At 37.1% G+C, this 12874-nt stretch overlaps 1 protein-coding gene across 7 annotated transcripts in view; it reads right to left on the bottom strand.

Annotated features, from left to right (window-relative positions):
• Positions 1-8827, bottom strand: part of LOC5577286 — a 71069-nt gene extending 62242 nt beyond the window's left edge. Inside the window, exons 1-2 of one of the 7 annotated variants that reach the window (XM_021851031.1) lie at positions 8736-8827; positions 5767-6093 (exon numbers count right to left, since the gene is read on the bottom strand). In XM_021851031.1, the coding sequence (XP_021706723.1) occupies positions 5767-5836 (70 nt within the window). In that variant the 5' untranslated portion in view covers positions 5837-6093; positions 8736-8827. The other 6 variants (XM_021851030.1, XM_021851027.1, XM_021851028.1 and 3 more) reach the window with 6 other exon arrangements.
• Positions 8828-12874: the final 4047 nt, after the last annotated feature.

Here is a 12874-nt window from a genome sequence, read left to right as displayed (position 1 = left end):
TTCTTAATATTTTACTATTTCTAGCCATTACAAGTGTTTTGGAACATGATTTAGGTTGGAAGAGTCTATTTTGGACATAGTCACAATTTTTTGGTTGTCATAGGTCAACATTCGAACAAAAATGCTGTTTTTCATAGGTTTTTTGGCTCTCAACTTTTTCGAACAACTATCGTTTAGGCAAACTTAGGCAAGAATCTTCTTCAATCAATTCCTTAGTCCTAAACGCGCGTTTCAGCAAGATATCTCCGCGGGGAGTGGTGGGGAGCGATTTGTACAATGTAAAGAAGCTCTTCTTTAAATATTCGAAGTAGGTACGACAATAAGTAATAATTCAATAAGGTTAACGACACTTGAATATGAATTTGCATCCGAAGATGTTGATTCTATATGAGAATAAGTTATCGACCAGAAAAAAATATGCTGAAACCAAAATTTGCACGGGTTTTGGGGAAAATTAATTAGTTAAGTTTTGAAGCAAAAAATTAGGTTTTTGGACATGTGCAGCTATTTAACGTCTAAACATGTAGAAAAACATGTTTATTTTTAATTAATCGTACGTATTCTCAACTATCTACTATAGTAGATGAATGTTTGGCTTTGTTTTCCAACTAAAAACTAAGTGAGGAAATAGGGTTTTCGCCGGCTATTTGAAAATCTGGACCAATGTGCTTCGGTGACAGAAAAGTAATCGCCTATCTCGATGCGTGAGAAATTTCTTGCAAGAAATGCTCAAGAAAAGCATTTTTCTTTGATCGCAGTACGCAGTTGAAAAGAAATGTCAATTCAAATGGAGCTCACTGTAGAAAATTTCTTGTCCATTTCTTGGGCAGAAATTTTTACTTTTCTTGAGCGGAACAGCATACTTAGCTTATCAATGTGCCATTTTCAATTAAAAAGGCTGAAGGATATACCCAAAAATCAAATATTCAGAGGTAAACTAGCCGAGGGCTGATAACAATGTGATGTGAAATTTGTTACATCGGCATCGATTTGAAGGTCTCTCAAAGCATAGTAGCCACAAAAATAAGCTCCGCAGATCGTGCTTCCGTAGCATTATATTGCAATACTTTACATTTAAACTTTGTAGGACGTACAATTTCAAACGTTCTGAACAACAGAATTACTATTTGTTAGATATTAACCCGTATTCAAATCTCCACGATATCTACATCATTTCTTCGATTCCTGCTTTGATCAATTTTGATATTCTACTGCGCCAACGGTACTGTAGTTGGTACCATTCGTAAGAGTCATTGTAATCACTTTAAGCTTCATAATACTGATGTACTTACACAAATCGGTAACGGCTTTATCAGATTGCTTGTTAGTAAAACTAAATATACTATTCATACAGTCATCCGATGACGTTCCATCAGGCATCCTGTTCTGAAACCGTTCCGTTGAAGTTTCCAACAGATCTTCTCCAGCTTTAATTCTAGAAATTCTACTTCTTAATTGTATATTTATCTGATTCAGCGATGCTCCAAAATTTTCTTGTAAGTGTAAGTCTGCTTGCTTATCCACTGTGGAGCGGTATTCATTAGCGATTGACACAACGAGGTTAGTCGTTCAATGTGGATTTCATTGAATCGTGTCGTTGAACAATGCTCATCGAATTTCAACATCAAAGATGCTACGAAATTTGAATTATATGCCATTTAAAATTGTGCTCTAATGGTTAAATTTTCTGCTGTCTATTGTGGTGCTCTTTGATTCGTGTTGTTTTTTTTTTCGCCATCCTGGTCTGTTTTTAATCTTTATGTTGTTGTGTCATAGTATACAACAATATTCTAGTAGTATTTTAAACAAATATCGACAATTTTTGATTTAGATGGCACTCACCATTCAAATTTGGTAGCTTTCTACGAAGAACAATAGTATTATCTTTGAATACTGGAGCCTAGTAATCTACAGTGCAAGGTACTAAACATACTGTAGTTTTCAGTTCTTCGACTGTTTCTGCAGTTATAGTAATTTTTACACGATACTTCCGACGTGTCCACAGCAAAATTTATTTTCTGATATCATACATCGTACATCGATATTGTGAGCAAAAACATCTATAGCACTGTTTCATAAAGCTGTATTGAAACACAAAATTGACTGGATTTTGTTCATTAGATCAACTCCGTTAGCACCGAACGATCATCAAATACTATCAAATTTGAGGCGAGACGTGCTGATCTCAGGTTACATGATATGACAAGATTATTGTTAATCTGATGGAAGTGAGTACATAGAACAACCTTGATTTTTTTCTGCTACAACCGTATGCATTCAGTGGTTTATCACTAGCATATTGAAAAAAAAAAAAACATTCTCAGAACTAGAAAAATCAATATATACTTTCCGTAACAATAAGAAACATCGTACACCGATGACAGTAAGTTTTTGGATACTTACTGTATCTTTCTGGCGATTCTTTTCCACGGAAGATTGCAAGGTTTCATACCTTAAGTTTCTAGAAAATACAATCTTACTATCTTCGAATAACAAAATGTTTTATAAGCTAGGGTACCTGACCTCGGACCCAAATTTCTGTGATCCTTGTTTTCACTATTCGGATATCAACGCTTCTCGTAGTTTCTGAAGTTCTTCGTCTGATTCTGTTTTAATATGAAACCTATTTTGTATAAAATTTCCATCATGTCCACGGTAAGAATAACTTTTTGCGTATCCTAGAAAGATATTGGCAGCATAAGCTGAATCAATGTATTAAAACAATAAAATGTTTAAAAAATTTGAAAAGTTTTTTTTCTCTCTTTCTCTTTCTCAAGTGGGTATTATTGCCCTGACTTCGAAAAATGATAACGCAATGATCCATACTTGGTATACTACCAAAGTGTACAAGCATAGCCATACGAGATAGTGTCTTAAACTTAACCCTCTAATACCCAACCCCGCCTTTAGACGGGGTACACTTTGGAATTTTGTGTATTTTTTCGTTGCTCGGAAATTAAAATGATTTTATTTTTGGCTTAAACCTTGACTCATAACACGCATATAAGAAAAGTTTTTTTATGATTTTTGAAACTTATTTGTATTATTGAAAATTGTTTGAAAAATTGTATTCTTATATAACCTACAAATGCCTGGGATTCATTTAACGTGTATTATAAAAAATCGTAACTTTTATATTTTTCTACGATTCTACGATATTCTTCTGTGATAGGTTGCAGAAGAAGAGCCTGATGGTATTGAAATAATTTCAAATCTGTTTTTCCGTTAGTTACACGGAAAATGAAAAATGTTCCAGAAAAAAATTTAAAAAATCATATTTTCAAAAGTATAGTAAAAACTCAAATTTTTATTATTGTCAAAAATCAGTAACCAGAAGAGGCTTAAAGAAAAAAATTAAAAGGATAGGGATGTTCAAAAATAAAAACAATAAAAATCAAAATTCATAAATTTGCGAAGAAAAATAATGCATTGCCCAAACCGTGTTTAGAATGATTTTAGATAACGAAAAATAATATTTAGAACGAAAACAAAAATTTGGGTATTAGAGGGTTTAAGCACTCATTGGAACATATGATCAGAACAATGTATGTGTCGTAAAATGTTGAAACTTAAAAGTGGATTTCATTCTTTACGTTCATTTTTTTTGTGAACACTGGACGACTCACAAGCATAACTGTACTGGACTTTTCTATACCTTCTATTGCAAATGCTTCCAGTTGTACAATAGCATAGCTGTTGTAAGTGATAAATATTCTCAGGATTGGATGGAGATAGGAAGCATTTTTCATAACTGTTGATGTGAGCGCTTTATTTAAGTTGGAAAAGAAATTCCACGCATTTTTGATTCGATACAGTGTGTTGAGTTTTGCGTTTATTCATAAACATTCCAATTTTATCGACCTTCAACGTAATGGATATGATTTGAACATTATGCGTTTTGGTTCAGTACGTAAGAATTAACATAATCTTGAAGTCGTGCAAATGTCGATCATGAAACTTGAAAAACTCTCGGTATTTCAAACATTTTTATCGAATTAAGGTTATTTCTTCTTCAATCGTTCAAAACAAGATTTCATTCATCGATGATCTTTGTCTAACCAGAGGTCAGTTTAATACAGGATTTCTGCCCATTTCCGTCAGAATCCAAGTTTTCGGTTCTCTGCCTTTGTCCATCAGAGACCTTTTTTCACGGGTTTCTGCCTATTCCTATCAGAAACCGTCAATTTTCATCTCCGCCCATGTCCGTCGGAGACTACTTTTTGAATCATTTCACAGGAATTTTGTTACTTGATTCTTGCCAATAAGATTATTTTCGTTCTACCAACTACGCCAATGTAGTAATTCAACGTCTTTGCGATCCAAGATTAGACCAATAACTGACAGTCTGTTTGTTTCTTATTTTTCTAAGCCTACTTATTTCTTATATCTCTAAGCCTGCCTATCAATTAAATTACAGTTCATTACTTCCTCACATACCCCTCGCCAGCAAACTGTACAATTCCAAACTTGGCAGCACTTGACATCCTTGTATCTCTTCTCCATAGACTTGTAACGTACTTAACGATCTTGAAAATACAATTCGATACTTATTTCAGCTGCCAAACGCAACTGGGCCCATAACCTTTAGAGAAAGACGTGCGTTAAATAGCAAGGTTGGTATATTACTGGCGGGTTTTTAATAGAATAACTTGTTGGTTATTAAGGTTAAGTAGCCCGTCATTCGTTTTGGCACCAATGAAGATTTTTTAGCATGCATTTCAAAGTGATAGAACTCAGTCTCAGTCAGTCAGTGTAAACTATCATTGTCTTGAAAAAGTATCACTGTACGAGCTAACATGCAGAAAGCATGCTAATACTTTTTCAGCCGTGTCAGTGCAATACCAAATGATTTTCTTTAATTCGAAATCGTAAGATGAATTAGCAACAATCATCAACGACTCGTACAAATGTCAATGACGGCCTACTTCGCCTTAAGGTGGGGATACAATTAATTAGTCCTACGATTTACCTCTTTATTTTTTTCCAGCGTTACGTCCAACCAGGGCTGGGATTGGTAATAGTAATAGGCTTGAGTTTCGCAAAAATCGCGTGGCTCTTCTCAATACAGTAGTTTTAAATTGTGAATCTCATCAAGTAGCCTAATGTTCGGTGCATGCAGTTTCGGGTTGCCCTTAGCTACAGATGGCTTCGCTGACTGTGATTTGCTACGTTTGCCTACTGTAGAGTGAATATCAGAACTTTTGCCAACTCTGGTCCCAACTGAATACAACCATGAGTCGATATTGAAGGGACCATCGACTCATGGAAATATTGAGTCATGGAACAGAAATCCTTTGGAAAGCTATTTTTAGGGACCATCATAGTAATCATGAAATTTTGTTTTTAGTATGGTTCCATGAAACGATATCAAGTCATGGAACATCGCCTCATGGAGATTCAACTGTATTTAGGAGAAATGCACCAATTTTCGACCTACAAGAAATTTGTTCCAATTCTTCTGATTTTCATACAAAGAAGGCTAAAACCGCATGAGTGGGTCGAAAATTTAAGCTATTCCCCTCTATACTGATAATGATGAGAGCTGTAAGTGGTAGATGAATGCGCGAATTTTGGAGCTGTTTGCATATACTTTTACATGTCTTTTTTGTGAAGAGCGTAGCAAGGTTTATTGCCTTCTGAGTTCTGAGAAGTGCGACACTCTGAACATCAATCTTCGCTGATAGACATCCCCTTATCTCTATAAATTTTGCTCTGTAAAGGATTCTTCTCTAAAAGCCTGCATTCAAGGAATATACCGATACTTACTCGAAGACGCCGTTTTCTGCTGTTGATTGGCTGCGACCCTCGAATATTTCGTCTTGGAGGGCGATACCATGCCTCCGACATTAAAGGCGCGGTGCAGCTACCAACCGGATTCGGTTTTCTTCCTTCCAGTTTCCCGTCACTTCATACTATCGGACGCGCCCGAACCCGTACTAGTCGCCATGTCACACATTGAACAACATTACCACTTTAAGTATAGCTAGAAATTTCGCAGTTTTTTCAGTATAACAATGTTACTAGGCCCCTTATCAAAGATTCTTCCCGTTACACCTGACGGAACGTTGCACTTTTTACTTCTCCGAAAATTCCCTAAAGATAAGAGCACTGTTCTTCTTAGCAGACTAAACTGCACTTCAAAATTGCATGTTTACCAAAGCAGAAAACGTCCAACAACTTTCTGTTTATCAACTGCGCGACTGTAAGGCGGGAGGTCATTCATTTTCATAACAAAACACATTACGAGCTGGTGTTGGTATCACAACTGCACTAGTATTGGTGGCGCCGTCACGCAAGGCAATCATCACAATCATCATCCACTGAAACCAGGAAAACAACAACGGCAAAGAAGCCCTTACCCGCTGCCTAGCAAACCGAGAAAGACCACCCCGGAAAAAGATTCAATCGACGATTCACTTCTGTATTTGGGACTTTCACTGAAAATTTCACCACTCCCGAATGCACCGCCACTGGGGCTACACTTTGGTAGGAATTTTGAGCGAACACGAAGTCTTTTACCAGCGTAAAAACTACCGAAAATCGCACCGTTCACAAACACGCGCCATTTTTCTTCTCCGCCACAACTTTCGACGATCATCGGTTACTGCGCCCGACCGAGTCAAACGAACGCGAGACTGATTGGGAGAAGCGCACAATGGGAGAATGTTATTGAAATTAAACAAAACTTTAACAATCCAGGTTTTTACGAGCGCTAATGGCCGCCACAATCAGGCTCGCTTTCTGGTAGGGATCAAACGATCTGACATTTGGGTTGGGTCGTTTGATAGCTAATCGATAAATTTTTGATCGATCTTATCGATTTGCCATCAAACGACCCAAGCCAAATGTCAGATCGCCTAGTCCCTACCAGAAAGCGAGTTTCTTTATGGCGGCCATTAGCGCTCGTAAAAAGCTGGATAAGGTCCTAGAATGTTTAATGAAATCTTGGTTATAACACGAAAAATTATGTTACTGCAATTACTTTAACAATTTTTCCTGCTCAAATAACGAATATATCATATTTGAACTTTAATTTAAAAATTGGGTTCATAAATGAACGTTGACACTTAAGATCATTTTTGACGTTGGCTTAGTCGACAAAAACACCACAGGGGTTTTAGTTTTAGCACTGGGGTTGTTCCTATCTGACATTTCGGAAGGGACACTGGAAACAAAATACACCCAAATATTTGAGTTTAAGTCAAGGGGTGTGACAAAATCTAAAAAAAAAAAACATTAAAAAAATTTTGGACTCAAACGAACGAAAAACATCAACAAATTAAGTAAACATCATGTGGTTTTGGGCTAAACTTAAGCGTTTGGCACTAAAATTGGGACAGGGTTTTAGGACCCTATTGAAATCAATAGATCATAGAAGAAATTCTTTCGGCACTCACCGCCTCACAACCGCGACACTACCGTATGGAATTGGAATTTAAAATTGTGACAGCATCGCTGTTATGTCAAGCACGCAAGGCTACGGTGGTGCTATCTGTGCTCTTAATAGCGGTTGTTTTGGTTTATTAATGATCCATTCGAAAAAAAAAACAAAATTTGTGCCATTGATAGGGTGCAGAACCGCTTGGGTACTTCCATGATTCACTTTGACATGGGGTTTTTCTCAGCCAAATTGTTCGTAACTATGCAATAGAGAGCGCTTCAATACGATGCATATTGTGGACAAATATTTGCCTTGTAGCTTTCAAAAAACCACACTACCGAAGTGAATCAAAAGTGCCAAGAATAAGGATCCGGCTCCCTATTTATCTGCACGACATAAAATCTGCTTCAAAATAGTTTTTATTTTGAGAAGTTCGTTAAATTTTGTATGAAAACTTAATTCATATTAAAATTTTAGAATAGAAGTTTAAGGCCCAAGTAAAAATGGAGCATATGTCAAAATTGAAAAACAAAAAGTCTTCGCTATTGTAATTAAGAAATTGAAGAAAATAAAAACACAGCCTTTTTATTTTTCAAATAAAACAGGTGTATGCTTTTATTTACTTTGATTTGTCGATTTTAACGGCGAAAACAGCTTTTTCACTTTTGAAAGTTACTCACTTTTTACTTGGACCTTGGCTCAAGAATCCATCATGCAATCATCAAAATGTTATAACCAGTTTTTTCGTTCAAATTTAAAGAAACATCTTTAAGAAAATTTATCATCGTTTGCAGATAGTATGGAAGATTTTCATTCTTCATTCTGAGCAAAAAACTGGTTTTGAAAGTTTGTAAAACGGTGATTTTTCTCTTAATATTTATGACCATTTCTTCCGTGCGGTTCCACTATGCACCCGAGTCACATCGACGGCGGCGACCGACAGGGTGATGATGATGATGACGGGAGGGTACCGTTCGTTTTTGACGTTCCACTCGCGGTCTCCTTTCGCTGGGCTGAGGCTGATTGTTTGCTTTGACGGACGCGCACACACAATCAAACCAAACCCAAGCAGGTAACGAACGATTCGCTAGAGACAAAGCGGTCAAAAGTGGACCGGATAAATAAAAATGTTTGTCAGACTTCTTCTTGACCTAGCTGCAACCGAAATTGCGCGCTTTTTCCCTGATGTTCAGCACGGCGCGTTCTGATATTCGTCACTCTTTTATCTGCGAATCTTTCAAGATTTCTGAAGAACCGTTATGCACACAACATTACTTTTGAATTTTTTCTACCGAACAGAAACTTTCCACAAAACGACTGAAAACCCGAAATCCGAGGAACCAAACTGCTAAACCTTGACTAATCACACGCGAAAGTTTACGTCATTGTTTATCGAAGGAAAACATTGAATCCACACTCGAAAATCAAAGACGGCGTTGGCGGGAAGCTGCTTAGCAACCTGGGCCTGTGTACTGATTATGGTGGACGACTGAATTTGCTACTAAGTACCGAGACCGAACAGAAGCCCGAACGTGAAATTGCACAAACTTGCTGCTGCGGATGATGATGATGATGATTACTGACTCTCAGTGAAACTTTTCAATGATCCACATTTTTTCTCGACGATGCTTATTTCGCCCTAAGACAAGACGTGACAGGTCAAAGTACAAAAGCGAAACCAATTGCCTGTCAAAAAAGACCACTTCCCATTGGTCGTTTTGGCAAAGGCCTACTTTCACAACGTTGAGTTGGATTGCAACAGGGCACTTTGTTGCTAGCCCGGCCGTGTTGCTAGTTCATAGATTAGAATTTTTATCAAAAGTTTGGAAAGTTTTCATGAAATCTTTTTGTTTCAAATCTATTTATATTCGAACTCAACTTCAAAGCATGGGCTCCTACAATGCAAAAATGCATAAAAAATACTTTATTGTAATTAATATAATGCTAATTATGTCAATTCTCTCTGAATATGTCGCCAGTTTTGAATTTAACCCTGATTTTTTAAAAATATAGCATCCTCTGTTGTACTAAATGAATTAACCGTGCAAGAAACAATCAAATTATGAGTTTTGATATTTAAATTTGTTCACAAGATTTGCTTCAAAAGGATACTGGTAACACTGGATTTAGTATCGTCAAGGTTATTGACTGAAAAACAACGGGGCAGTCTTCGTTGAGCTGTCACGTCCTGTCCTAGATTTCGCCAACACCACTACGAGATGGAGTACACGCTCATAGGAAGTTACTCAAAAAGGAGTTTACTCACTGTTATTAACCTTTGCGTTCTCTATTCAGCTGTCGAGAAGTTATATTTCATTACTGGACTGCGAAGTGCGACTTCATAAGTGCGAAAGTGAGAATAAAAGTGTGGGATGACATAGAATCATGTTGGTGCCTTCAGAGTACTTATTCTTTGGATTACGAAGAACAAAAGCCCGCTGAAGACACCGACTCGATTTGATGCAATCCCGCACTTTTATACGCGTTTCCGCACTTGAGCAATTCTACCGAACATAACGAATTTTTTTTTAAATTTGCATACAGATTCTTTATGACCAAAAATGTTATTTTTCACCTTCAGACCACCATTTTGAACCTCGCCTTATTTTTGAGAAGGGCGTATCGGAGAATGCATAGTAAATCTAAAAAATCGTAACTCGAAAACAGTTTGTCCGATCGATTTGAGATCTTCTACAAAGTTGTAGGTATTGCTTAGGACTATATGGAGAAAAATATGCACGGTAAAAAAAGTTACAGATTATTTTTTATTTCAAAAACAAAATTTTAAAATCGATTTTCTCCAGAAACGCAGTTTTGTTTTTATTTATTTTGGATATGTTTTAGGGGACAACTTATGTGATTTATTGCACAATGTTTCATAATGGAAGAATTATGGACAAAATTACAGATCTTGAAAACAAAATCGGAATAGAGGAAAACAATAATTTTTATGTGATTATTTAAAAGTACAGAAAAATTGCAATCGAAAAGTGCTTAAGTAATTTTTTTCTTGGTTGTATCAATTTCGAGATATACTCTTATTTATACAAAATTTTCAAATAAAAAAAGTAAAATAGGCCCTTATCAAACATATTTCGTGTTTCTCCATTCCATAAATATTTTATTTTGATTGAGTTATAGTTATAGTTGAGTACAATTAGACAGTTTTAAACGACAAGAATCACAAATTTTAAGCTTACTATTTAATTTATTCTGTTCAGCAAATCCCAACAAAACCAACTTCTGAATATTATCTTCCGTAAGACCTCGACAATGTTTAGAACAACTTTGTTTGAACACTTTATTACATCTTGAACTGATATAACTCATTGCGAAAAAATGATATTTGTACAGCTTCACGCACAACAAAAATAAATACCTCTGTAAAACGCCTCCTTAATCCACAATATAATGCTGTATCTTCTTTCGTAGCACGTCAATTCCACACTAATGCTCTCACGGTTTCAGACTTACCTTATATACTACATAGCTACAGTGATAAAACTTGACAACATAGCGCATTATTTTTGTACCCATGAAGTACGTTTAAAAAAAAGCATCGTTTTTCTTTTATTCATTTACCATGTCCAAATGTATGGGTATGGGAAAAACGTGTTTGTTCATCATACCTACTAACACAGGCAAAAGTGATGAAAACCCTTGTGGAGTAGATGCCTGTTCACAAATTTCATAACGCTGAAGGGGGTGGGTGGGTGTTCGCAAAATGTTACAGCTCATACAAAATTTGTAAAGCATTCATACAAAATGCGTTACGAGGGGGTGGGTGATTATTAAAAATGACCATTTTTGCGTTATGAAATTTGTGAATGAACCCTAAATATACAAAAAGATGAGTAGTACTGTTCCTTTTAATTCTACTATTGTATCCTTCGACAGATACGCGTATTTCAACCTCAACTGTAAAGCCGTCTTCAGTGTTGCGTACTTGACTTGACTTGGTTTGTGTTGTTGAAATCAAAATAAAATTTTCCGGAATGGAGGAACACGAAATATGTTTGAAAAGGGCCTATTTTTCTTTTTTTATTTGAAAATTTTATATAAGTATGAGTATATCTCGAAATTGATGCAACTTAGAAAAACATTACTTAAGTACTCTTCCAATGCATTTTCTGTACTATCAAATAAACACATAAAGATATATTGTTTTCCTCTATTTCGATTTTTTTCAAAAATTGTAATATTTTATCAAAGTTATAACTTTTTTGTCCATAATTCTTCCATTATGAAACAATGTGCAATAAATCACATAAGTTGTCCCCTAAACCATGTCCAAAATAATAAAAATCACAGATGCATTTTCATAGAAAATCGATTTAAATTTTTTTTATTAAAAAAATCTGCAATTATTTTTTACCGTGCATATTTTTTTCCAAATAATCCTAAACAATGGGGCTCTGCGCTGTTTGGATTTTGCATGGGATTTTGACGTTTACTGGCCTTGTTGTTTACTAATTTCATGGCAGAGTGAGAGAGACAGGATGATTTTTGTGCAGAGCCCCATACCTACAACAATCGCAAAATATATCTTAAAATTGAAAACATCAATTTTGCGATTTTTAAGAACTATTATATTTATTTAGTTAACATCTACACAGATAACACTGAATCAACAATTTCACGCCACAATACTCGGTTCGTGGCCGCATCTCTCCATCCTCGGTTCAGCCCCACGCTCGCCAAATCTATACGCACTTGATCCGCCCACCTAGCTCGCTGCGCTCCACGCCTTCTTGTACCAACCGGATCCGAAGCGAACACCATCTTTGCAGGGTTGCTGTCCGGCATTCTTGCAACATGCCCTGCCCATCGTATCCTTCCAGCTTTGGCCACCTTCTGGATACTGGGTTCGCCGTAGAGTTGGGCGAGCTCGTGGTTCATCCTTCGCCGCCACACACCGTTCTCCTGCACACCGCCGAAGATCGTCCTAAGCACCCGACGTTCGAAGACTCCAAGTGCTTGCAGGTCCTCCTCGAGCATCGTCCACGTTTCATGCCCGTAGAGGACTACCGGCCTTATGAGCGTTTTGTACATGGTACATTTGGTGCGGGCGTGAATCTTTGACCGCAGCTTCTTCTGGAGGCCATAGTAGGCCCGACTTCCACTGATGATGCGCCTCCGTATTTCACGGCTAACGTTATTGTCAGCCGTCAGCAAGGATCCAAGGTAAACGAACTCGTCGACCACCGTCTATCGTAACACTGCTACCTAGGCGAGCCCTGTCGCGCTCGGCCCCACCAGCTAGCATGTACTTTGTCTTGGCCGCATTCACAACCAGTCCAACTTTTGCTGCCTCGCGTTTCAGGCGGGTGTACAGGTCTGCCACCTTTTCAAATGTTCGGCCGACGATGTCCATATCATCCGCGAAGCAAACAAATTGACTGGATCTCGTAAAAATCGTACCCCGGCTGTTAAGCCCGGCTCTCCGCATAACACCTTCTAGCGCAATATTGAACAACAGGCACGAAAGTCCAT

This window comes from Aedes aegypti, chromosome 3, assembly GCF_002204515.2.
Source record: "Aedes aegypti strain LVP_AGWG chromosome 3, AaegL5.0 Primary Assembly, whole genome shotgun sequence".
NCBI classification, from domain to species: domain Eukaryota; kingdom Metazoa; phylum Arthropoda; class Insecta; order Diptera; family Culicidae; genus Aedes; species Aedes aegypti.
This window is presented reverse-complemented; position numbering and strand designations above follow the sequence as displayed.